This window comes from Arvicola amphibius, chromosome 8 (genome assembly GCF_903992535.2).
Source record: "Arvicola amphibius chromosome 8, mArvAmp1.2, whole genome shotgun sequence".
In the NCBI taxonomy this organism is placed as follows: Eukaryota; Metazoa; Chordata; class Mammalia; order Rodentia; family Cricetidae; genus Arvicola; species Arvicola amphibius.
The window spans coordinates 118,541,354-118,566,454 of NC_052054.1; the positions used below are offsets into that span (position 1 = coordinate 118,541,354).

The window sequence follows — 25,101 nt, forward strand, 5'->3', positions numbered from 1 at the left end:
TTTGTAAGTCATTGTCCACAGCTCTTCCTCCTTCTCTTAACCAACACTTAAAACTTCTTTGGCAATAGGTGTAAAAGCACAAACTTTAGACTTCGGGCTTGTTTTAAAACGTGCCTTTCGGAAAACAAAGAATTGAGAACGTGGATCAGGATCAGGGAGTGTGAACGACACTGGGAGAGATGCTCCCAAACGGAGCTAGCAAGGGAAATATTTTCTCAAAAGCAGTCCTCCAGAAGAATTCTTATCATAGATAAGGGTGCAGTCTAGTGGCAAAATTCATGAAATGCAGCCCCTTTTCTAAAAGAAGAATAGAGCGCTTAGCAAGAAAGAAAGGGACTTGGAGAATGTGGAGAGCCCCTCCCCGAGAACTCCCCAGAGATGGTGACCTGACAGTTTGTCTTCGTCTGTGGTTGGCAGTCTAGAACCCACCTATCAGGACAAACTTACTTTCAAAAATGTTAAGACTATCATACCCCTTCCTTCAAAGGTTAGGTTTTCTTTCATTTTCCTAAGGAAAGAATGGTCCCTAGTGCCAACGGAGCTGTGGGGTTTCAAGCAGCACCGTGAGGTCCTGGGTCAGGGTTTCTCCTGACCAGGTACCAGGGTCCTGCCACTGTGTACCCCTGACCTGTGTTCCTTTGCACCCATTAACCTTAAGACAAGGTTTCCTGCAGCGTGGCACCCGATCACTCCAGGAACAACCCCACCAAAATATCACCTCGATAACCCCAAGATTATCGCTCGTCTACCTTCCTTCCACTTAGAAGAGCATTTAGGGTATCCATGGGAAGGACACCTTAAACAACAGATAATGCTGACAACCCACAGCATTTCTTCGTGTCTCAGTCACTGCTCCCAACAAAGCTGGGTGGGTACCTCTTCTTGACAGTGCATGTAACACACACGTACACAGGCGCGTAACACACACGTACACAGGCGCATACACAGAGAGAGAGAGGGAGAGACATGAGCTTCCCTGGCCAGCTATATAGGTGAAGGAAAATGACCACTGAATGTAACTAAAATCAGTACACCACCAAAGATCTTACCTTAATCCCTTCTTCAGACTTTTGATGAGGGAGGGATCTACCCCTACCACTCCTTCCCCCTCTTTTTAAATTCATCTCAATGCCCCTCACCGGCTAGTGTTCACTACTTGTCCCCCAAACAACACACAGACCTTCAGTGGTCACTTAAGACGCTTTTTTTCCTACAGGTTGGAAAGGACTTCTTGGGAGGGTACACATGGCTAATAAGAAAATGTGCATCCTAACAGCCAGTGTCCAGGCTAGTTGTGGGTGAACCCAGCCACTCCATTGTATTCAGCCAGCTCACGAAGATTGCTATTGCCTGTTTATCCCTCCACCTTCTTCCTGCTCTCTGAAGCTCCAGTCTGTCCCCCAAGCCCTGTTCGTGCATTCCGTGGGGCGGAGGGCACTGTTCAGGGAGCGAAGAGGAGCCTCCGTGTGTCTAGAAGGCCTCTCCCCACCCCCACCCCGTGTGAGTTTTGCTGCAAAGCTCCTTGGCATCCTTGCATGGGTTGGGTGTTGGGGAGCTCAGATTGCAGCTACAACTGGCTGGCAGCCAGGGGCCGTCTATTTAAAAGCGCCTGCTCGACCAGAGCCCGCAGTCTCTTTGGAAACTTCTGCCGGGGGGTAAAAAGAGCTAGCAAAGAGCTGCAAAGCTGTTTGGGCTTTTTCCCTTTTTTGTTCCTTTTCGTTATTCCCCTCCTCGGTCTGCACCCTTCTCCGGGCTTCACGCAGAACCTGCGGGTTCCGAAGAGGTGGTGGCAGAGTGGGACACCAGAGGTGTTAGGGTCCAGGTTTGGTGAGGTTTGGGTTTTTGCTGTTTTTCTTTTTCCTCTCTCTTGATTTCAACATTTTCCCCATCTTCTTGGCAGCCGCCGACGCCTCTTACCTGTTCTGCGGCAGCGGCGCAGCTGGCAGCGGAGGCTTGGTGAGGAGTGGGGGTGCGTTTTAGATTTTAAGCAACAAGAAAAAAAAGCCAAATCCATTTTTTCTTCATCACTCCCATTTCCAAAGCCTCCAAGCTCATATTTTCTGTTGCTTTGGGGTGAGCAATTCTGTGCCCCCCCCCCGCCCCTGTAATTCTGACCCGATCCCGCCTAGGGGTTTCCTCGGTCTCTGCTCACTCTGCGTGCACCTGGCGCGCCTCTTTTTTTTTTTTTCACCCCCAACCTGTTGCAAGTCTTTAATCCTTGCAACTGTGACTTTCGTGCAGGCACCTGAATCCTCCTTGCCTCGTATTTTGCAAGTGTTGGGGGGAGGGCACCTGCTCTACCTGCAAGAGATTTGAAAAAAAATCTCCAGGCGCCCTCTTGGCCCCTTTCTCTACGCACTCTCGCTCTCCTGCCCCGCCCCGAGGTAAAGCGAGACTCGGAGAAAATGGTGCTCAGCGCGGTCCTCCTGCTGCTGGCCGCCTATGCCGGGACGGCTCACGGCCTGGGCTCTTTCGTGCACTGTGAGCCCTGCGACGAGAAAGCTCTGTCCATGTGTCCCCCCAGTCCTCTGGGCTGCGAGCTGGTCAAGGAGCCCGGCTGCGGCTGCTGCATGACTTGCGCCCTGGCGGAGGGGCAGTCGTGTGGCGTCTACACTGAGCGCTGTGCCCAAGATTTGCGCTGCCTCCCCCGGCAGGATGAGGAGAAGCCGCTGCACGCCCTGCTGCATGGCCGCGGGGTTTGCCTCAGCGAAAAGAGCTATAGCGAGCAAACCAAGATAGGTGAGCAATCCCGGGGTGCCAGTTGCAAGGCACACGGGTGGAGGGGAGGGGGGGATTTGGACGGGTGGGGACCCGGGACCGGTTGGGACCCGCGCGCTTTGCGCAGCAAGTGGTTTAGACCACGGGTAACTCCTGGGAATAGATGGGGTGGGTCTTTGCACCTCGGATTTGGAGCGCTGACAGATTTTGCTATCCTGGGCGTCTGTCTAACCCAGCCTCTTGCAGTTTGCTCTCTATCTCAGCCTCCACCCCAGCCCGACCCTCCCCCACTCCTAACTCGTGGCAATCCTGACTCCGAGCTCCTATTGAATATCAAAGTCCAAATCCCGTGCATCCACTCTGAAAAAGAACAGGTTAAATGCACCAACCGTCTCCACCCCACCCCCATACTTTTCTTCCTAAACTTTAAAAAAATCTTTTTGTTAAAAGGTCTTTTTAATTGGGGACTAAAGATGAATTACCCATCTTTGGAGCTAATTTTACCTTGATCCTTCCAAGCCCCATTCCCCACCCTATTGCATCTAGATTTATCTATCCGTCCATTCTTACTCAGTCAGAGGTGCACTCCTGTACACACACACACACACACACACACACACACACACACACTACATCTGGGTAACATGCCTTTTGGGTAGAGGTGTTGAACCTCACCCACATGTACACTTGCTGTTTTTGAATTGATATGATTGATTATGATCAATGATAAAACACCTTAGACTGTAAACCGTGTCTCTTTTTTCCTCCCAGGAAGAGAATGACCGCTACAGAAGTGCTGGGGCGGGGTGTGGGGTAGAGGGTGAAAAGGGCTTGGTGTTCCGTGCTGAATATAATGAACCTAATGATTTTTCCCCCTTCTGAATTCAGATTTTACCTAAGATAATAAAATGGAAATAGGTTTGAGAGGTAATGGGAGGTGTGAGGTGAAGACGTCCTCAAGATCCCAGTGGATGCTTGCCCTCTTCATCCTCCCCTCCCTTTCTCCCCACTCCACTCCACCCTAGCATCCCCACCCCACCCCCACCCCACCCCAACCAATCACTTAAACCCGACTGAAAGTGAGTGTAGCTAAATGCATGAGGGGCCCTGGAAACGCAGAATGCAAAATTCAAGGGGCGGAGAGAGACAGAAAGACCATGCACGGGGAGTCACTACTGAGTTTGCCCCGCCCCTTCTTGCCCCGCCTCCAAGTTCTGTGTGCCCAGAGTCTATGGTTTAAATGATTGACAGAGCTTCTTGTTCAATGAGTACAGTTCTGCCTCAAGCTAGTTTTCTTTGGGGAGTTAGCTGATCATATATATACATATATGAACATATATACTTATATAAACATATATGTACATATATATTACTTGATCAGCGATGCACAAAATCTGGGCTCGGAGAGAGGAACAGTTATTGACTTTCTCCTAGCGGAATTAAAATTTAGCTAAATGTTTATTTGGTGCAGTTCCTTACAATGAAAACAAAGGCCTTCTCACTGCCTGCCGTCCTCCGTAATTAACAAGCACTCCAACGTGAGGAGTTTTGTAATCTTTTTAAAAATTTTTTAAAATGCAAAGTAAGGACCTAAGGACTGAGCTCAGTCCTTAGAAGTACAGGGAGCTGTACTTCTCCCTGGGAAGTACAGGTTTTGGCTGTCCCAAGAAGTTGCATCATGAGAGGGAGGGGGAAGTACAAACTGCGAAAGCCCTAGAGACAGTTTTTTTTCCGGGTTATTTTTTATTACATTTCTGCCCACCGAAACGGTAGGAATCCATTACCTGGCTTGGAGACAAGAGCTGTGGCTAGCAAACCCATCACAGCTGAAGTGCGCAAGTTATGACTCCGCAGTATCCCGGCCCCACTTTTATTTGACCAGCCACGTGACTGACAGGGAATAGTTGGGCTAGATGTGTGCGCACGCGCAAGCGCAAATGCTAGCCCAGCAGAGAGGCAGCATCCAACTTCCCAAGCCAACGCAGTGCATGAGCCTGCATGCGCGCGCGCTTAAACACACACACACACACACACACACACACACACAGAGGATTTTTGTTCCGCTCCAGGTCTCTTTTAGAATTCCCTACAGCTGCTTCAGTCTCCACTTTCAACAACCAACCCAAAGCAGCCCCTCTCCTTGCCCTCGCCCCAGTCACGACGCTTCTGTCCGACCCCAGCCCGCCGCAGGCAGGTGCCTAGCGGGCTGCGGTTGCGCCCTGGCTGCTATCCACAGGGACGAAGGTTGATGCTTTCCTCCCGAATGGGAACCAGCTCTCGGAAGATCATTCAATCTGAGAGCCATTAGCTGGATCCCTAAAACGCTAAAGATGACGTCATTCTTAAGGAGAGGAAAAGGGTAGTGAAGAGAAGAGGGTGTCCTCTGGGTCCTTTAGAAGAAATTCCTTCTTCCTAGGCTCCCTCCCCCACCATCGAAATCTGAGTAGTGTGAGCTTAGACCTACCTCTTCTCCCGCGGTGAAAGCTATATTATACATAGAATGTGTTTTTATTTGGTATGCAACCAGAAGTACATATTATATATTCATATATTATTTGTATTATGTAACACCCCCAGTACAGTGTGTTTCTAGAATAAGAAGTGAGGAGCGGAGGAGAATGAGGTGGCAAGCAGCCAAAACTTCGGGAGAGGGAGGCGTGTGCAGGCAGGCTGAGACTAGCGGTTTGCTGGGTGCGTTGCTTGGCAACTGGAGAGGGCGTGGCCTAGAGATCGCCCCCTGCTAAGAGCACGCCTGGCCAGACAGATTTAGAAACAGAGGGCAGTGTGCGTGAGGCTAAAGGGACTAGGGAGACAAGAGTTTTTAGGGCCAAGGGAAATAAATAAAAGTGAGTTTCAGTGGGTCAAGGAAGGTCCAGGCTTTTCTGAGAGCAGCGTCTAGAACCGGTCTCTGGATTTGGTGGTGGGAGCCCAGCACACTGGAGAGTCTGGATAGTGTCTCCTGGGTTCCTAGAGACTTGAAATCTGAGATGCAGGGAGCAGAGGGTTGTGACTATCAATCCTGTCATTGAGAAATAAGGCAAAGAGAAACCTAAAACGTGCTTCTGGAAAAGAAAGGGGAGGGGCATCACCCAAATGAAAATGAACTCAGCTTTTGCTACTTCAGCCTGGATTTGGCGCCAACCCTGGTCCAAATGCCACGCTGAAGTCAATCCAGAGTAAGGCTCTTTGGTCAAATCCATGTCTGGGTTGACCAAGATCATGGAAAATTGAGAGAGCCAGATTCCTGTCCCACAGCACACACTTCCCTTTGAAGCAAGTCTGTGAGAGCTGGCTACGCTGAGGCCAACCAGAACGGAGGGAGAGCTGGGAACCATGCTGAACTTGGCGTTGCTTGCCTTTGCCCCATCTTTCTGCTGTGTCAGCAGGGCCTGGAGCAGCCAACACAGCTGGCCCAGGGAAGCTCCTTTTCTTTCCAAGTCCCTTTTTTCCCCTTCAGTATCCTCCTCTCCCCTGCCCCCTCTCCCATTCCTTAAACTTTGAGGCATCCCCTGTGAGCAGGGAGTTTTAGTCCTCAGCCTTTAAGCAGGCAGATAGGCCTGAAGCTGCACCCTCCAGCCAGAGGTCACTGGAGGGTTAGAGCAGAGGACATGGAAGCAAGAATCCCTGTGGATTCCATCCTGGTCTCTTAATTCAGGGAGGAGGAGAAAGATGGAAGGGGGATTTACCAAATAATTTTCACTTTGTACTTGAACAGTCAATGCTGATAACCTTAAGGTAGTTAATGTGGAGAAAAAGTAAAATTTAAAGAAGGCATTAATGACCCTCCAGAGCCACCATACTCAGAAGCTGGAAGGGCTGTATACAACCAAGTATGAACAAGGGACACCCCCTCCAGAGGGGGGGTGGTTACCAGGAGTCACAAACAGGCAAGTGGAGGGGGTTTTATTCAGCTGTGGTTTGTACTTTTACCAGTTAGGCAAAAGCAGCAATTCTCAAGGGCTGTCCTTAAATTCCAAGCCAGGCAGGCTGTTCAAGGCAGTAAGACTGGCCATATGTCTGCAAAAGGAAAGCAGCAGCTAACCAAGTAAGCCTGTAGAGATGTCTGCTTCCCTCCCCAGCCATAATTTCTATGCTTTCCTGCCTGGCCACGTATCTTATCTGTCTCCTAGCGTCTCTCCAGGAATTATCTGGATATTGGCCAAAGAACACTAAAACTGGAAGAAGCCCACAGCTACCATCTTGGCCAAGGCCCTCACTTTATAAATAAGGACTCTGGGACCCGAAACAGGAAGCCCCTTGCCCAAGACAAGATCCTTGGTGGTCAGGACTTAAACTTGGCTCCTCCCTAGGAGTTGTGGCACTCCTGCTATTTCTGGCTTGTTCAGTCATCACTAGGGCTCTTGCCTAGGCCTGATCTAACCTGCAGCCCAGACCATAGGCCAGCATTGGCGAATACTACCCTCCAATGGTAGGTGTTCTGAAAGTGAAAGAAGACCCCTCCACTTGGGGGCACTCTATTTTGTGGGCTGGAGAAGCAGTGGAGTGACCCAAAAGTAGGGTCTCTAATACCTTCTTGCTCTCAGGGTTTCTTCTGCCCTTTTTTCAGGCCAGTGGTTTGGCCAGAGGAAGTGAGCAAGTCGGGTTTTGAAGGAATGGTATTCAGCGCAGCCTCCAGGTCTGTGGGCCAAACCTCATTTCCTGAATACAAGGAGCTCTTCTGATGTGGCAGTCAGGTCCTTGCGGCCCTGTGGCTGCCTGAGCTGCCTGTCTCTCTGGAGAACACAGCACCTCAGTGGTCTACTGCCCATGGTAACCTGGGCTGTGATAAACAGGCCCGTGGTAACCATGGCACAGGTCTTTCTGGGACTGGCCGAGGTAGGATGCCAGCGGCGGGGGGGGGGGGGGGGGGGGGGTGACAGAAGTTACTATAGGGTTTCTACATCAGAAAGAGGAAGGATCATCCACCAAAGATGCTGATAAAGAAAAACTCACAAGCCAGGTATGTCCATGCATCTCGGCAGGCCAGCCTTTGGCTGAAAGGTTACAGCTGGAGGTTGAGGTTAATCTGAGGCTACGCCAAGATACATCCCAACTTGTCCAGAGGCTGAGGAAGCTTTTCCCTTTGGGGTTGCTGGGGAGGTAAGCAAATGACACTAGCGTATCTTCCCAGTAGGACCGACCCGCTGAGCCTTTAGGCTCCACCAAATAGGTTATCTTACACTTAGTCCTCAGCCTAAACAGTCAGATAGACAGCCTTTCCCTGCCAAATCCTAGGCCCTGGGTGAATGTCACTCAGAACAGGGCCTTATATGATCTCTGCCCGTTTCTGAATTTATATAGGCTCCAGTTATGTGAACTCTAAATTGTAGCAGTAGGGCTGTGACAGGTCTCTATTCCCTACTACAGGTGTGTCGCCTTCCGGAGTCTTTAGAATAGCACATCCACCTGAAATCTAATACAAGCCACATACGTAATGTTCAATTTTCCAGTGGCCACAATTTTTATTATTTTTAATTTTTTGAGTGTGGAATTTATTGAGTGAAGGTAAAGGGGAAAAGAGAGAGAAAGAGAGAAAGAGAGGGAGGGAAGGAGGGAGGGAGGGAGAGGGAGGGAGGGAGGGAGGGAGAAAAAAGGCCTAGCATCCAAAATTTTTAAAGGTTAAAATGAAACAGAGGAAATTAATATTTCAGCAGAGCATATCCAAATATTATCATCTCAACATGTACCCAAATAATGATAAGGAAATCATCAATATCTTTTTATATACTATCATTGAAATCCATGGCATCTTTTTATATTTAGAATATAAAACCTCAATTTAGACACTGTTTCAGTGTGTGTGTGTGTGTGTGTGTGTGTATAAATATTATACACATATATGTAGATATATATACAGATGTATTTATTTGGGTCATAAGGTTTATGGTATGTCATTCCAAATATACTTAAAACATTTCCAGTTAGCAAACTGTTTCAGAATTTAAGGTTAAGCTGTTTGAAATTAAATGAACCCTGCTGGCCCTCCTCACCCTTAGGATGCATTTGTCTGCATTTGTTTTCCTCTTGGAAGTTCAGTTCATTATTCTGATTGTTAAAATCCCTGTATTACTGACCACAGTGGAAAAGAAAATGGTGTCTTCGGGTATCTTCCAGAGAGAGCTTGGGGCCAGGCAGCTGCCGCTGTGGGCCATGTCTCTATCTAGAATCCCTCCTCCCCTTCTCTGTATGCAAATACGCTCACACGGTGCAACTGAGCTAATTAGCCTCCATCTGCAGCTGGGAAGCAGTAAGACTTAGGGAGACCAAAACACGTCTAACATTTTGGGGGACAATGTGCCGCCGCCGGTTTCTGGCTCTCCCACAAGCCTCGCGTTGCCGCAGAGAGCAGGAGGCTGCCTATTGGCTGAGAAACAAGACGAGACAAGGGGGGGAGGAGGGCAGAGCGTGTCGCCTATTTTTGTCACTCACGGATCAGTGTCCTGGGCCAGTGCTATCTAGTAGAACTCACCGCGATGATGAAAGTGTTCTGTATCTGCACGGTCCAGCACAGTAGCAGCCGGCGGGCGGCTGTGGGGCACTGGAAATGTGAAGAGAACTGAGGCCCTCTGGGTATTTGTTTCTTTAAATAGCCACTCTGGCTCCCGGATTGCACAGTCTCAGTCAAACAGAAGCCTCAGTCACACTGCCTGGCTCCTCATTTCCCTGCAGCAAGGTAATCATGCTCTGAGGCAGGGGCATGACTGCCATGGCCTCCCACAGCAGTCATTAATTTTAGATCGCCCCATTTCTATTACAGAAGTGCCTCTAGCCTCCAAATCTCTGCGTTGGGGGCAGATTCATTCATTCATTTGTTGACTACTATCCAAGGAAAGAGAAAGCTGAAGGACAAAGCTGTGCTCTCTTAAGACGCTATGTTTTACAGCCCAAACAGGGAGCTAGCATGAGAGTCCCAGGAAGCCCAGAACGTGTCTCCATATATTGGTGAAGTGTCAGATGCCTGCAAGAAAGCATTGGCTCCTGGGGTGTAGTCTTAGAGAAGTTGGGTGTGTGCATAACAGTGCTCTGTACAATTCTGCCCTTCCTGGGGTACCTCTGCAACCTTAAAACTAGGCCTGCTCCCAGAGAGATGCTCTGTGTTTGCTGGGATGTGATGAACAGCAGACTGTCTGGGTGCGTGCGTGCATGCGTGCGTACGTGAAAGCGTGTGTGCATGTGTTGCCACAGGGAGAGGCTGATGTACCCGCCACTCCCACCCCTCCCCGTGATACCACAGTGATGGGAAGGGGAAACTGAATAGATGAACTCAGTGTGACAGGTAGGCACGTTACAAAGGTGGCCAGAAGGACATAGGACTAGAGCCACAGCAGACTCAGAACAGACCCCGGGTAAACACTGGGATAGCATAAAAACTGGCCAGCCAAACCCTTTCTTAATTGTTGGATCCGATCATGAAATTAAAAGTTCTGCTGCGGTGACTTCTGGGAAGGGGACCCTGAGCACCCCACACTTCTCATCCTCTGTAGAAATCTTTCCCAGTGGCGTCAAGAGGGAGGATGAAGCTGGGCTGTGTTTCTCTTCTCTGGATCACCTTCCAGTCACAGATTGAGAAACTATGGAACACACAAACGAGCAAACTTTGCCCCGCTGCCCTCCACTCGGCACAGTTCTCCCTTGTCTATCCCCCGACCTTTTCAGTGCATGCTGGGGACACACAAAGAGGGAGAAGGGACTGATGAGTCTCAAACAAGCAGGAAGGAGAGACACCCTAGGGCTAGATTTTTCAAATTGCGTTGTCCACGCAAATACGCAGTCCATGCAAATGCTCACAAGTGGGAGGGGTTCTCGGTCTCCTACGCCACCTCCTGGCCACTTGGAGGTATAACCCTGCTTGTTTCTGAAAGCCATGGTAGTTTCCTGGAAACTTTCTCTTGTACCCCACCCACCTCAATCCCTTCAGCAACCTCAGTCTATTTTCTCTTAGTGAAGCGACCCATGGCCTCTCCTTCTTTTTTTTAATTTAAAATCTAAACCTTCTCAAAATAAAATCCTCTTTATGATTCGGCCACAAGGCAGCTGAGCCAGGTGCTGGCATTCCCGTTCAAGTTCAACGCCTGCTTGCCAGCCCTTTAATCTTTCTGACTGCTCTGGTCTGTCCCCAAGATCCCTGTCTCTCTGGAGTCTACAGGTGACCAAAGACCCTGATTAACATCTTTGCTACTCGATTCTCCCACTGCCTAAGTAATAGGTTTCTAGCTTTCATGGGGTGAAGTGGCACCAAAAAGTGGGAGACACATCCAAATTTTAAGCCTGCCCATCAAAAGCAAGAAGCCTGAAAATTGAAGGAGTGTAAGCACTCCCAGGAGCCCGGACTTAATGAGGCCCAGAGTTTGCAAAAGTCCTGTAAAGCCCTTAAGGAAAGATCTCCGCTTCTACTTTTCCATCTGCTCACAGACTGCAGACTGGACACGCCTCCTCCTGTCCCCAAGTTCCACAAGAAAATTGGCTTCATCCCAACATATCCTCTTTTAATTCCCAGAATACTAAACTCCACTTTGGGCAGTTTGCCTGGGATTAGCCATCCCAACAGGTTCTTATACAGTAGGGTCAGACACTGAGGAAGGGGGACCGGCTGAGAAGGGGAGGTTCTGAAATCTCCACGCTGAACTTGATTTGGGAGAGCCTGCCCTGCACTGTTACGTACTCCGGCCCTTCATCTTCCTTTCCAGTAGCTATTTCTCTTCCTCTCCCAACCCAATGAAATCCTCTAGATCAATGAAAAAAAAAAATTCTAGTGGCTTCCTCCTAGCAGGAATCGATGCCAGGTTCGTTAGGCTTGACGAGCCCAAGAGGAACCTAGACTAGGGAGTTTGGGGGTCACCTGCTCTCTGACCATCTCCAGATGCCTCTCCTCATTCACACCAGAGCTTCCTTTGGGCTGGGAGTTGGAGACATCCAACAGTGTCTTCTCCAAAACCCAAAACTCTTCTTTATGAATTTCCCCTCATCCCAACTTCCTTGAATTCTTTCCCCCTTCTCTTTCATATCCGAGATACCTAGCTGTCACCATTTCCGGGTATCTGAGGGTAGGTTATGGGTTTTTCCTTTGCCCTATTTTATTATTTTTGAGGCTATCCCAAAGGCTTTTTTCCTTTCTGAGTATCTAAATAGCAAAGGCGATGGAGTCTGAACCCCCATCCCTTTCTGATCCTACATCTGGTCTTGTGGGTCACCCTAAACACACCACCTGTGAACTGCGATCTAAGGTCTTCCCACTTGTAACCTATTGAGGTTGCAAGGTCAGGGAGCTCAGAGGGAAATGGTGGGCACCAACGAGAAAAGAACTTACTGGAAATATGTACTGAGATGGCCCAGGCAGGCAGCATTCACAGAATAACAAACACATGAACAAAGTCCTACTTCTTTTTTCTAAAGGTCATAAGTCAGCTAAGTATAGACTCTGTCACCAAATTGCTCCTATATATAGCTGGTGTGGCCCCAGCCAGCTGTCGGCCCCTCTCAGTGAGCTGAGTAATGCCCAGCCTTCCGGGGCCCAGAGCACGGCAGGGAGCCAGCTGGGAGCTAGTGTGGAGGGAGGAGGCTTCTGGGTTCCATCTACTTTGTACCTCTCCAGAGCCCATATTTCTGCTTCTCCTGTCTCCCAGTCCTCAGCATGATCTCCACCCTCTGCTGCTCCCGTCCCTAGATACCCAAGTCCAAACGTCCTGGTTTCTAGACTCTGCTCTCTGGCCTCAGAAGCTGATTCTTTCACTCCATCTCCCTCAGAGAGAGACTCTCGAGAGCATGAGGAACCCACCACCTCCGAGATGGCTGAAGAGACCTACTCCCCCAAGGTCTTCCGGCCCAAACACACTCGCATATCCGAGCTGAAGGCCGAGGCTGTGAAGAAGGACCGCAGAAAGAAGCTGACCCAGTCTAAGTTTGTAGGAGGCGCAGAGAACACTGCCCACTCCAGAGTCGTCCCTGCGCCTGAGATGAGACAGGAATCTGAGCAAGTGAGTCTTAGGGATTCTCTCCTCCCTACCCTGGCCACCACCACAATCTGATCGCACTTGAACATATATGGCCGCAGAGGGTGCACAAGCTAGACCAATCAAAGGACCAAATGCCGTCATGGTGGCTCGGCTGAGGGCTTGGGATGATGCTTTTGAGAACTTGAGTTTATTTATCCAGACTGAGGGCTGATCTAAGTCAGTGGAAACAGAAATAGCTCTTCAAAGAAAGTACCTAGTATAGCAGTGAACACACAGGAGGTACCGACCTCGAGAGCTATGGCCAGTCCCAGACAGAGACTGAACACTATCCTAGCGCGTCTGGAGAGTACAGCCTGTGTCTTCATTACTTGGAAGGGTAGAAAAGTTGAAGGTGAGTGACCTTCAAGATAAACAGGAAAGAAGCTCTGTGCCGGGCGACACACAGGCTTACTGTACAAAGAAGGCACGAGCAGGTGAGGAAGAAGAAATAGCTTTAATAGCTATTGATGGAGGTGATAGCTTTTCTCCCTGAGTCCCTTTGGATGCCACCCGTGAGTCACAGGACTGCACACCTGAGTGGTTTCCACTCGAGTCACGCCAGCCCTCTCATCCCTCCTGTCTTCACAGGGCCCCTGCCGCAGACACATGGAAGCTTCCCTGCAGGAGCTCAAAGCCAGTCCACGCATGGTGCCCCGTGCTGTGTACCTGCCCAATTGTGACCGCAAAGGATTCTACAAGAGAAAGCAGGTATGTGCCCCTGTACCAGGCTCCCAGACCTCACCTTTGGCGTTTCTGATTGGCAGGTCTGGAGGGAACTCCAAGCCCTTTCCATTTCTAACTGGATGACCTTGACAAATCAAGAGGGTATCCCTAATCTAAGTGAAGTTAGGAAGTATCTTGACCCTGTCACTTCTAGCCGTGACCCCTTGCCCCAGTTATTTAAAGCCCCTGTACAGACTAGCAGTGCCCATCACCCTGATGGGGAGGAAGAAGTGGTACATCCCGACAAAGTTCTTAGAAGAATTCCTGTCACGTGACCCTTCTTAAGCTGCGTCTGGCACGCGATAGAGTCACAGAGCAATGTTTCCTGTTTGGGCGGCTAGGGTCCTCTCTTGATGATCCCTGGAGAGTGTGAGGTTGGTGGTCCCCAAGTGGATGACAAATGGGAGATGGCAGGACCTACTCCAGGGCAGGATTCACGAATTAACAATTTCTCGGGGTTCTCCCAGGCAGTGGGGACACTAAAGCCTCAAGAGTCGGCTAAGCGTGTACCCCTTTCCATTCTCAAGTGTATGAACACAGTTAGACAAAAAGGGGGCCTCAGGGTACAGGTAGCTCACTGCCGGCTGCCTCTCTCCCCAGTGCAAGCCTTCCCGTGGCCGCAAACGTGGCATCTGCTGGTGCGTGGACAAGTACGGGATGAAGCTGCCGGGCATGGAGTACGTGGACGGGGACTTCCAGTGCCACTCCTTCGACAGCAGTAACGTTGAGTGACGCGTCCCCTCCCGTCCTCCCCCTTTCCTACCCCCAGCCCCAGCTCCAGCCAGCGCCTCCCTCCACCCCAGGACGCCACTCATTTCATCTCATTTAAGGGAAATATATATGCATATATATTTGAGGAAACTGAGGACCTCGGAATCTCTAGCAAGGGCTAAGGAGACACTCCCCTACACCAACCCCAAAAATGTATTTCTTTTTGAAGCAAGTTGATAGACAGAGAAGGGAAGACGAGAAAAAAGCAGGAGGGATCGAGAGTTGGAAAGAAAGCATTGGTGTAGAAAAGAGCGAGTGACAAATAGGGTTACAGAGAGAGAAAGAGAAACAGGGAGACAGAAAGGGCACTACAATCAGGCTGGATCTGCCCTTCACTTCCAGCCCTAGTCAGAAGTCAGAGAGAGGCAGGGACACTCAAAAGTGTGGCATTCAGTGACACCCAGGTTTGGTCAGCGAGAGAAAAGGAACAGCAAAATGTATCAGTGCCTCTCTCTTGAGTCTATGGCTCCTCCAGCTAGATATGGGGATGGCTAGACCCTGTCCCTCCTCTCCTCTTACCAGTGCAAGGTGGTTTCACCCCCAAATTCATAAACACTGAAATGCATTCCATCAATCTGACAACAAAGGAAATTGAGTGATTGCCGATAGGTCTTTCCCCAAGCGGATGAGTGAACTCAATACGTGTATAAATTTTACTCTTGATGGAGATTTTTTTTAGAAGTCAGTACCTGCCCCTGACAGTGGAAAGACTTGGTTTCCCAGGGTGACAGCAAGCATTCAGAAACTTGTGGCTTCAGCCTTTGATTTTACTAAACTCAACGCTGGCCCAGCAGCCTCTGTGGAGGAGGATGATAGGCGGAGAAAACAAATGGGCTTATGCTTCCCTGCAAGGCTCCATGTAGACATCTGTAGGCATATAAATCTATTTTCTTTATGCTTTTCCCCCTCTTCTTTTCTTTCAAAGTTTTGCATTACCTCTTCAAAGTAGTTTCTTTAGGGCACTGGAGATCTTCCTTCCTCATTCTGGGAAAATCCATATTCAACTAACACAAGCCAGAACTGTAGCTTTGCCTGCTTCTGGGTCCCCATGAGCTACAAATTTGGCTCTTTTATGGGACATGGTGTCAGATCTTCTCATGATTCCCAACCAGTGTTTAAATGGATCCACCAAGCCAGAGAGCTGCCGGCACCCAATGGTGCATCAAATATGAATTCTGAGTTCATCCTGTGTCAACCTCACCACCCTCAGGAAGTAACTGACATGCACCATGATACATAAGGCCACCAGATACCCACTGGCCTGCCCAGGCTTTCCTTCTACCTGCTCAGAAATTCTGCCTGTATTTTGAAAGCCTCCCTCAGATGCCAGGCTGACAGACACGAGAGATGGCCGAGGATGAGGCAATGGGGTGGGCTTGGGGCATCCACAGAAAGAGCTAGAAGATGGAGCAGAGACTAGGGGAACGGGAAAGTCATGGAAAGAGGAAAATACCAAAAGACTTTCCCTTGGCTTCTACCGGCTAATAAACCTTCCGGAATTTGAGATGAAATTGGGGGAAGAAGGGTTGGGTTCTGAGGCAGAAGAGAACTCAGTCCAATCACAGAGCCCAGATGGTGGGGAGTTGAGGCAGGCTCTAGACTTGAGAAGCACGGACGGAAATGAGGATCAACAGCCTGACTGAGACTTGAAGGGCAAAAGGGTGTGCCTCAGATGCCACAACTTCAGGGCAACTTCAGCCCACAGGAAGGGACTGAGACTGAAGAATCTTTGAAGCACTCCATCAACTCTGCCCGGCAACACATCCCTCTGAGGTGGAGGATGGCATACAGCCATCAGGCATAGATCATCACAGCTGCTGTCATTTGCCCTCCAGATTGTGATCCAAGAAAGATTTCATTGTCCACTGACTTCTTTGAGGATTGTCCTCAAAGACTGAAGACAGACCGCCAGGAGAGGGAGCTAGGACATTGGTACAGGAGGTCCCTATTTTTGCTGTGGACACAACTCTTTACTCTTTCTTGATAGCATGGCACAGCAGAGGCCCCCTCTAGTGCCGAACTTGGAGCAACAAAAAGGGGCAGCAAAGAAATAAAATGACGTCGTCTCTTGGGAAACAGACGGCTATGGAGCTATGGAGCTTAGGGGGTGTCTCCTATCGCCTGGGAATGGAAGAGGTAGTTGATCTTCATAAGACAAAGGGCCTGATGGGGATGGCAATACAAGGACTTATCAGACCTGCAGGGCCAGTGCACCCATCTCCCCGCACAGTGTCCCCAGCCCCCATTTCACACTTGAGTATGTCCTAGGCCAGTATCCTAACCCTTCTCCATGATGCTCTTTTTTCTGCCATTATTCTCCGGATCTTGAGCAGTCATATGACTGGGATTTGCAAAGTGGATACTGGGGTACTCCTGCCCCTAAGAAAAGACTGAGCCAGGAACTGCCTACTCACTTTCCCCTCCCTGAGAGGGGGTGTTCTCTTTACCCCACTACTTGCTGGACCTTGTATGAGCCTCTGCCCCTTCCGTGGGCTCTTCACTGTGAGAAACGGATGGAGGGCATTGTACGGACACTTTGGCCTTCCCCAGTTCAGTCTTGGGAGTCTTGGGAGTCTCTCTACTGCTTATAGGGAGAGCCATGTGTACACAATTAATCTCTCCCAGTGGAAGCTTGCCTTTAACAGACAGATGGAACTAAACCTTCCAAATGGGAGGACTGGCTGAACCCAGGAGAGAAAGAAATGGGGTCATGGAGAGAGAGCGTTGATCTTCTCCATCCTTGCCACAGGGAGAGAAGGCAGGCCTGCAATAATCCCACCATGCCCTGAGCAAGAAGCTTCTTGGCTCCAGGCTAGCCCTTGGCTCCACTAGGAGCCTCTAATTTGGGTTGTCCACAGTCACAGGTCTAAGTGCTGCCGTCCCCACCCCCCGCTCTCCCTTGGAAGGCTTCTTCCCCTCTCTTTTGACAAATGCCTCACTCAAGCAGTAAGAAAGATAGCTCGCTTCCCCCACCTCCTGCCAGGTTAGGTGAAAGAGGCCTAGCCAAGGTCGACTCTCCACCCGAGACAGTCTTGCCCATCCAGAACAAAGCAGGGAACCTAGGGAAGAGAAGACGCTATGTTTCTCTGACGGCCAGGCCTAGACAGATAAGGCTTGGGAACATCTACCCCACAGGAGGGGAGGAGACCTTCTGTGCTCACTCCTCTTCTCCCTCCAAGATCCTCTTCCTGCCACCATCTATCTCCATGGTAACACCCTCACCACCAAGCTCCTTAGAAGATCAGGTTGCTATGGCAACCTCCAAACCTCCTGCCCCTCCCAGGCAGGGTAGCAGTCCTTCCTCTCACTTAGACCCCTAGAGGGCTTTGGTGGCTAGCCACAGCCTGAGAGGAGTGAGCCAAGGAGAAGAGACCCTCTAGCCTTCTGGCTTTCAAGAGAAAGATGGCAGGAGAAGAGAGCAAGGTTTTTAGCACCGGGAGCCTAGGGGGTCATACTGTCTTTGTTTTCAAACCACTAAAGTGCAAGGATTCTTGCACCGTTCCTACTCTGCTTCCTTTTCCCTTTTAGGTTTTTGTCTCTTTCAACATACTTTCTTGGTTTTCTAATGGAGTATAAACGTCAGCCACTTCCCAGACTCTGGCCTCCTCTTTTAAGTCTTTCTGAATGGGGGAAAGAAAGGTGGCGGGTCGGAGGGGGAGGCGTCCCTAACCGCCCTGCATCCATCACCCCACTTCTCTGGTCCCCAGGCACCAGCCTGGGCCCCATCTCCAGCACCATCCCAGTCACACAGTAGTAGCCTGTCACCGGATAGCACAGTTCAGACAAGACTCCTTCAGATTCCGAGACGTCTACCGGTTGTTTTGGGGTTTTTTGTTTGTTTTCATTTTTTTTACAACATCAATAACCACAGCACATATAGGTCTTTGTAGTATTCTGTTCAGACACCATAGCTCTGATCTCTCTTCCTTTTGTTTTCAACTTTTTAAAAAAATGCTTATACTTTTTACTGGTGAAACGGATGAAAAATAATAAAGCAACAAACCAGTTTATGACAGCAGAACATGCAGAGAAACCCCCATGTGGGAGGCTCAGCTCCTGTCTAGCATATTGTACTTAAGGAAATAAAAAGAGAAAAACCCGGAAGATCTCACATTTTATTGGGAAGTGAAGATCGCTGTATTCTATTTATTCAACTTATAATTTATGTTACTCCTTGATCTTTGTCTTTTGTCTTGACAAAGCATTTATTTAATAAAGTTATGCATTCAGTTAGCTTCGTCGCCTTCCTCCTGGGGCAGAGGGCTCTGTGAGAACCCAGGCTGCCAACAGGAGGGGAAGGACAAAGGATCCGGACCTGTGTGTCCTCCAGAGGGTCCCTAAGTGGAGGAAAGCCAGTCCTCATAGATAGAGCCCATTCTAAGTTGCCACTTCCTTGAACTCTGTACCCCGATACCATGGGTTAAACCCTACAGAGCTGCTGAGAGACTCCAGAACACATGGAACCATGAGCACACATGTTCTACGATTGTCACTATAATTTAATCTCCATCACTGTCAGCAAAAGCGGTATTCTAACCCATCACCATTCTCTTCTCCTTGGAGAAGATGCTAAGGAAGACGTTTCCAGAATGTTCCTCAGTAGCTTATTCCAGTCCCTTGCAAGTTCTTAAGGCACGGAAACCTCCGGCCCAGGTGAATTGTACTTTCAGCTCCTCCCAGACACCCCTACTTCTGTTTAGGTCCAGGGGAAATGCAAACTAGGAAACTAGGAATTGACCACTCAGGTTTAACAGCGGCTTCTCTGTGGCTTTTCCTTTCTAGGATCTTTCAGCCCTTGAGTTCTTTGCCAGGTTCTCCATGGCCCGTGGTCATTCTCGAAGATATTAGTGCAGTTCATGGTCCCTTAAGTGGGCCATTAACCATATACTGCAGGAACCACACTGCTAGGTGGTGGGCTGTCCATTCTGTCCCAAGGCAGTGCTGAGGCTCTCAGGAGCACTAGTGGCCAGCTCTTTCAGTCATGTAGAAGTGGGGCCTTATTTCTCACTGCACACTGGACCTTTGGAGGCCATCAACAGTCTCCCTGGGGCTCTTAGCCATACTCGTCACAGAGCCAGAGATCCAAACACTGCGTTTGAGGTAAAAATGAACTATGAATGGCGCAGGCAGTGCCACAGGGTGGTGCTGGGAGCTTTGAAGAAGCCATGGGCAGAGGACACGGTGCGTGACTTGCCTGTGCTGACACCTGGGACAGTCTTCAAGTTTCTCCATCAGAAACAGCTCACCCTCCTATTGCCCATGCAATGTCTGAAGGAAGCAGGAACCGGTATTTCCCACCCAGCTGTTCCTCCTTGGGACTCATCTCCCTGAGGACTCAGGACCCTAACCCACTCCACATTCCTCCTGTGCCCCCAGGGCCTTATCTGACCCTTTTAACCCTCATCTTCTACCTCCCCGCTCACAGCCTGTGGACATTTAGCAATATGCCTCTTGGCTATTCTACATAACTCATGATCAGGAGACACAATCGCATGGCACACTCAGACCGTGCAACTTACCCGCACACTTACAGTCTTAACCGGAGTCTGGGGGCCACCGTCTCCCATACCCAGCCACAGGGTATGGCAGTGGGTTCAAGATCGACCACGTGGCTCTGCTGCCCTATTCATCTTCTCCTTCTGCCTCCATCCACCAACGCCACATCTGAGTCTTGGAACTTCCTTGTCTCCAATGATGTCATCACATTCACCCAGATATCCACGCCAGACCCCAGGTGTCAGTCCCAACTCTTCACTTAGCCCCTCATGCGGGGATCCAGCATTCAGCCGCTCCCTGGTAACTCTGAACTCAGTGGCTCTCGCTATCTTCCCTAGTCCTGGTTTGGGTCCTGTTCACTTCTGCCTGCTGGACCCCACTCCACCCCTCCTCTGTCTCACTCTCCTGGGTGACCTTCCCAGGCACGGAGCACTTTCTAAACACACCTTACCCGTCCTTGGCACCATTATCTCCCAGCTTCCTGCCCAAAATGCACATTCCCCAGCAAGATACCCACACCCCTCCTGTTAGGTTCCCCCACAGCCTTCTTCTTCAGCCACCCCTCTGCCTGCACCCTGCCAATGCCACACAAGTCCTCAGCCATGTGCAGGCCTCAGGGTTAAAGTGCAGTGTTCCCTCTTTCTGAGCCCCATTTCTTAGAAAACACACATGCATGCACACACACACAGAGAGAGAGAGAGGGGGGGGAGGGGCTCTCTATTCTGCAAGCTGTTCTTTGCTATAGACATTATCCCAGTACTTAAAGATGAGGTTTGAAAAGGTGTGGGAAGTTATAAATATGCACGACATCATACCATTCATAATCAGGGCAAAACAAATTCTTCCTCAAAGCAGTCCATGTTCCTAACTAGCACATTGCAGGTAGCTAATGCCGAAGATACATTTAGCAAATGCAGCAGCTGCATCAGGGTGTCCGCACGTCCAGAGGACATAGAAAGGGGCCTGTCTCATGGTCATGTACCTGTGACATCACCCAGAGCACCAAGCTTTGGTGCACTGCTTTCCTATTATTGTCCTAAAGTTCCTAGCAATGTTGAACTATGAACGAGGAACCAGAGGCCTCATATATTCATTTGTCCCAGGCCCTGCAAATTAAGCCATCAGTCTTCCAGTAGAAATCGCCCGCCACAGCTCCTAACTCAGAAAGTCTGTGGGAGGGCTCAGGACTACATCCTATGAGACAGCGCCTCCATTTGACTTACTTTGGGTTCCTGGATCGCCTTTTAATACGTTTAAAGCGCAGAGATCTTAGCTGCAGTTCCCCATATTGACACACGGGGGCAGTATTACCTCAGCGTTTACGAAAGACCAGGCTTAAACTTGAAATGATTAGGCCTAGTTCTAGCAAGAGATCAGGGGACACATTCAATAGACACACCCAAACAGCCCCCTTTCTACAGGGGACTAGCAGCGGGTAGATCAGGCTGTGGATGGGGAACATCAAGAGTCTTTCACAAAATGTTCTGGAAAAAACCTAGGCAAGGTGACTGAGGGCCTGTAAGCAGAAGGGTGACCCAGGGAACCTCCCAGGAGCCCTCCCATCTGGTACCCTGCTTGGCAACAGTCTCCCCAGGAGATGGCCTTGTTTCTTGAAGTTTAAAGCACCCCTACTAGGGCCAGGCTAAAACACACCCACATAGGGACGCATAACCCAGGGTTGAGAAGTAACCTTGATACTGAGCAAAAAGGCCCTCAGAAAAATAACGCAAGTAACCATGCTTTTTGTAAGTGGCCTCATGAGGATTAGTTGAATCGTTCTCTTCCATGGAAGCAGGACACCCTCTGTTCCACCCTGAAGTAGCCCTTTCTCCTGGCAGGGGTCTGCTCCAGCAATCTAGTTTTTTGGTACCTGCCAAAAGTCCCATGCGTCCCTTGACCCCTCCAGATGTGCTAGGTAAGTCAGGTGGAAGACTAGGCAAAGCCCCTCCATGCGCAGAGGGGTCAGATGCAGACTCACATCTGGCTCAGCTTTCCACTGGGAAGGAAGATGGCCCTCTGTCAAAGGGTTAAGGAGAGTCCCTGTACTTGCCTGGGGCTTCTGGTGCAAAAAGAACCTTGTAAGAGCCGAGTGCTAACACAGGACATTCATTGCTTTAAAACCTTTCCCAGCCCTGTGCTCTCTGACTCTGTTTCCAGTCTCTCGGCCCAAGTTCTTTTGTTTTCCAAGACAGGATTTCTCTGTGTAGCCCTGGCTGTCCGGAACTCGCTCTGTAGACCAGGCTGGCTTCTAACTCAGAGGTTTGCCTGAGGCGTGTGCCCCACCGCCGTCCAGCCTCTGTCCGCGTTCTTTACCCATTTAGACCTCTTTGTGGTGACTTGCTGATCTGCAGGCCTTCATTTGGCCCCTCCAGGAGCTGCTTCTGAAAACTCCGAGGTGATCTTTCTGACCAAGCCCAGCAACAATAGGGTCATCAACATTTTCCTTGGGGTCCCAAGTGAAGTTCCTCGTCCTAGATCGAAAACTATTTCTGGGGTAAGAGAATCCCAATTCCAATGTTTCCCATTCCCCATCTCCTATGCAATGTCATCTGCAATGTTTTTGTATTGGCGTTGCTTTCTTTGGGTCTTTGTAGGCCATGTAGCCCAGGCTAGATTTGACTCTCAATCTTCCTGTCTGAGCCTCCCAAAGGCTAGAATTGCAGACCATGTATCCAGTGTCTAGTGCCTTCTGGGTGCTGAAAAGAGGAAGACTGATGTAGTGTATGCAGTGAATATGTTCATTAACACTGGTTAATGAAGAAGCTGCTTTGACCTACAGCAGGGCAGAGAATATGGTCAGGCTGGAAGAGAGATATATAGAGTAGGCAGATTCAGAGAGATGCCATGTAGCTGCCAAGAGACCAATACCAGAACTTTACCCTGTAAACCACAGCCTTGTGGCAATACACAGATCAAGAGAAATAGGTTAATTTAAGAGGTATAAGAGAGAGAGCAGAATACAGTCATAGATTAAAGGAGTAATAAATATTAAAAAGTAAAAGAGTAAAAAAAGCCAGATAAAATGCAGTCTGAATTATATATACTATTGTGTTTTTTTTTGAATTTCTTGATTGTAAATGAGCTAAGTACAGAGAGACATTTCATTGTATGGGCTGCTAAGCTAAACCAAGATATATATTTTAAAAGTATCTTGACTTCAAAATTTGAGTCTAAGAATATGTTACTTTGGAAAGAGGTTCTGCTTTTGTTTCCACAGAGGATGGGAACCTGAGATTCCTTCTAGGCTAATGTGGTTTGATGGAACAAGACCCCTCTGAAAGGTCTCCGTGAACCCTAAAAAATAGTTTGCCCCACAAACAGCAGGAAGCAGTTTGGAGAAAACAATGCCTAAATTCCCAAAATGGTTGTTTATAAATGTTTGCTTTCATTTAAAGGGGGATATGATAAAGAGATGAATACATTGATATGGACTTTGGTTTACTGATACAAATTTAAGGTTGATTTTGTTACACTGTGCATATGTATCTCTGCTTTTAAGATATTATGTTTGTACAGCTCATTTAAAAATATAAAGTATAGTTAAAAATACAGATTAATAGTCATCTATAATAGTCAAACTTGAAGTCGTATTAGTTTTCTAGATATATAGAAATATTTCAGCTAGATATTTTTCAAACCTTTCTAAGACATACAGCACATGGCATTTAAAATGTTTTAAGAATTTTTCTCAACAGTGAGATATGTCTGCTTCTGGCAGCACCAATTCCAAGAGTATGATGGGCATTGAATAAACTCACATGGAATTTGCCTTCAATGTGACAAGGCTAGCCATCTGGGCAAGAAACTGCTCTTGCCTGAGCTGCTTAATGGTAAGCTTTATACACTGGACATGCAGGACCCACAGAAAAATGACTGCTGAACTTGCCTAAAGAAGGTAAGACAGTCCTTCAGATTTCCTGCCTCATGAAAGTCTGCCAGACATTCTACAGGACACAAAAGAAAGTAACTGACAAACTGCCAATATTGGCAAAACAGTCTTTCAAATTCCTGCTTCATGGGAAAGTCTGCCAAATACTACAGGCCTGTAGGCTGAAGATGGATGCCCCAATGTTATAAAAGAACTTTGGGTGATTGTCCAGGCAGCAAGATGTCTCTGTCACTTTTCGAGTTTTGGAAGTTGCTTAAAATACGCTTCCTGTTTATATGCTTCTGGGATCTTTGTTGGCATTAAAGACAGATCGTTATAGTTTTCCTTGGTTATGATAAAAGATAAATTAGATGTGAAACTTTAGACTCACAAAGAAATATTTTAACTATAATTCTTGCTTGATATCTGTCTTGTTATATATAATTTTACTATGTTAAAGTTAAAACCTTCCTTTTTATTTAGACAGAAAAGGGGAGATGGTGTGGGATTTCCCTCTATGCTATGAGTATGTTTTTCTACCATTGGTTAATAAAGAAGCCTATGGCAGAGCAGAATAAAGCCAGGTGGCAAGTCCTAGCAGAGATATATAGAGAGAGTAGGTAGAGTCAGAGAGATGACATGTAGCTGCCGAAGGAGAAAGATTCCTAGAACTTTATCTAGTAAGTCACAGCCTTGTGGTGATACACAGATTAATAGAAATGGGTTAATTTAAGAGCTAGCTAGACATATACTTGAGCCATTGCCCAAACAGTATTGCAATTAATAGTTTCTTTAATTGATTTTTATTGAGCTCTACATTTTTCTCTGCTCCCCTCCCTGACTCTACCCCACACACACTTACCCTCTCCCATGGTCCCCATGCTTCCAATTTACTCAGGAGATCTTGTCTTTTTCTACTTCTCATGTAGATTAGATCCATGTATGTCTCTCTTTGTTCTCATTGTTGTCTAGGTTCTCTGGAACTGTGATTTGTAGACTGGTTTCCTTTGCTTCATGTTTAAAAACCACTTATGAGTGAATATATGATAAATGTCTTTCTGGGTCTGGGTTACCTCACTCAATATGATGTTTTCTAGCTCCATCCATTTGCCTGCAAATTTCAAGATGTTGTTATTTATTTTTCTGCTGTGTAATACGCCATTGTGTAAATGTACCACATTTTCCTTATCCATTCTTCGGTCACAATTAAATAGTTTCTATGTGATTATTTGGGTCTGGGCAGCTGGAAAATGAATAAGCAGTCTCCACTTGCAGAAGATACTATGCTCTCCCCCACCACCCATCTTCCTTTAAACTATCGGCTAGAGCAGTCCAGGGGGTGGGAAGCAGCAGAATCCTGGGTCCCACTACAGACCTGAATCTGGGTACAGAAGCATTTTTCCTGTCCCTGGGTTTGGTGGGAAATTGACTTTCCTGTGCTTTCAGGTGTTAGGGCCAAGTTGGACAGGAGGCTCAGTCTGCTTCTAAGGCTGCTCCCCAGAAACGCCCAAAAGACGCATGCAAGACACACAC

General features: G+C 48.5%; 1 protein-coding gene across 1 annotated transcript; it reads left to right on the forward strand.

Moving 5' to 3' along the window:
• Positions 1–1,650: 1,650 nt before the first annotated feature.
• Igfbp5 (insulin like growth factor binding protein 5) lies at positions 1,651–18,437 on the forward strand. Its single transcript, XM_038340471.1, has 4 exons — positions 1,651–2,739; positions 12,463–12,692; positions 13,299–13,418; positions 14,034–18,437. The coding sequence occupies exons 1-4, from the start codon at positions 2,406–2,408 to the stop codon at positions 14,163–14,165; spliced, it is 816 nt and encodes a 271-aa protein (XP_038196399.1). The 5' UTR covers positions 1,651–2,405; the 3' UTR covers positions 14,166–18,437.
• Positions 18,438–25,101: the final 6,664 nt, after the last annotated feature.

What these genes read in the sequence shown, in the direction of transcription:
- Igfbp5 (XM_038340471.1), top strand. Translation starts at nt 2,406, where the DNA reads ATGGTGCTCAGCGCGGTCCTCCTGCTGCTGGCCGCCTATGCCGGGACG. An exon ending in TGAGACAGGAATCTGAGCAA is followed by an intron (nt 12,693 to 13,298) that starts GTGAGTCTTAGG and finishes CTGTCTTCACAG; the next exon opens with GGCCCCTGCCGCAGACACAT. An exon ending in GATTCTACAAGAGAAAGCAG is followed by an intron (nt 13,419 to 14,033) that starts GTATGTGCCCCT and finishes CTCTCTCCCCAG; the next exon opens with TGCAAGCCTTCCCGTGGCCG.